The 1,332-nt window shown below is 37.4% G+C and overlaps 1 protein-coding gene across 1 annotated transcript in view; it reads left to right on the forward strand.

The window, feature by feature from the left end:
* Positions 1–1,332, forward strand: part of MCCC2 (methylcrotonoyl-CoA carboxylase 2) — a 79,569-nt gene that overhangs the window by 50,669 nt on the left and 27,568 nt on the right. The window contains exons 9-10 of the mRNA XM_017527601.2: positions 448–547; positions 656–751. Of these exons, the coding sequence (XP_017383090.1) occupies positions 448–547; positions 656–751 (196 nt within the window). The remainder of the gene's footprint in view (positions 1–447; positions 548–655; positions 752–1,332) is intronic.

Consider the following 1,332-nt stretch of genomic DNA (forward strand, 5'->3'; position numbering starts at 1 on the left):
ATCAGCAAGGCCCCTTGATCTAGCAGAGGAAGGGTAAGGTTAGAAAATAGAATGCATTTTTTTTTTTTTTTTTTTTTTTTACTTTAGGTTCTGGGGTGCATGTGTAGATCATGCAGGATTGTTGCATAGGTGCATACGTGGCAATGTGGTTTACTGCCTCCATCTCCCCATCACCTATATCTATCATCTCTCCCCATTCTTATTCAGCTATTTGTGGTCTTAGGTCAAGGTCCTTATGTGTACTTCAGCTTTTCTTGTTTGTAAAACAAGGAAAATACAGTTTTGCCAGGGTTCTTAAAAGGACATTTATTAAAGATGACAAATGTTTTAAGTGTTTTAGAGATAAAAGTGCTGTCATCCTTAGATGAGAGAAGATACTTGGGACTTAAGATATTTAATTATTTTCCTTTTCCCTGTTCTGACGAGTTTAGTTTGCTTCTTCTCTAGAAAGTCCGGAGTAGGTGACCACTATGCTTTGGATGATCATCATGCCCTATACTTAGCTAGGAAGGTTGTGAGGAATCTAAATTATCAGAAGAAATTGGATGTGAGTATGATATGTTCTCGTATCTTTTATTTTCCCGAAATGCATTTTGGCTCACTGCACGTTGAAATCACGTCTTTAATCGGGTTAACATGATCTGTATGTCTGCAGGTCACCATTGAACCTTCTGAAGAGCCTTTATTTCCTGCTGATGAATTGTATGGGATAGTTGGTACTAACCTTAAGAGGACCTTTGATGTCCGAGAGGTATGTGAAAGTGGAACTGTGAACTTTTTGACCAGCTGTGAGTCTCTTTGTATATGTGTCTATTTTCAAAGCTCAAGGTTGTTAAGATATGTTCATACCTCGAAATGGATGTGGATCTCAGTAAGGAGTGATGTATGCAGCCATGATACCTTTCCACATTGTAGATATCATTGGTACAGAGTAAATACTAGAAGAGGGAACAAGGGGACCTCAATGACTGGAAAGTTTTCATTGCACAAAGTGTGATTTGGTCACAAGTAAGACATCATGTCCTGTGCACATTACGAATGATGTAAGGCAACTTAACAATTTTCAGCTATTTCTTTTCATTGTTCTCGTTTTGGGAAATGGATGAAATGCCAGTAAGTTGTTGGAAGAAAAAACATGCCCTTTTACATCAGTATGACATTTGCAGTGATTAGACCTGATTATAGTTGAAAATGTTTCTGTGGTTGCACATTGTTGACATAGTGTTCTGTAATTGAGATGGACAACTTTTAGGTTTTAGAGCAGGTAGCCTTTTATTTTGTTCGGTATCCATAGTTGGCAGAGTAGTTTTTAAATGAGGAAATTATCTTTTT

Source organism: Cebus imitator, unplaced genomic scaffold, assembly GCF_001604975.1.
Source record: "Cebus imitator isolate Cc_AM_T3 unplaced genomic scaffold, Cebus_imitator-1.0 Scaffold50, whole genome shotgun sequence".
NCBI classification, from domain to species: Eukaryota; Metazoa; Chordata; class Mammalia; order Primates; family Cebidae; genus Cebus; species Cebus imitator.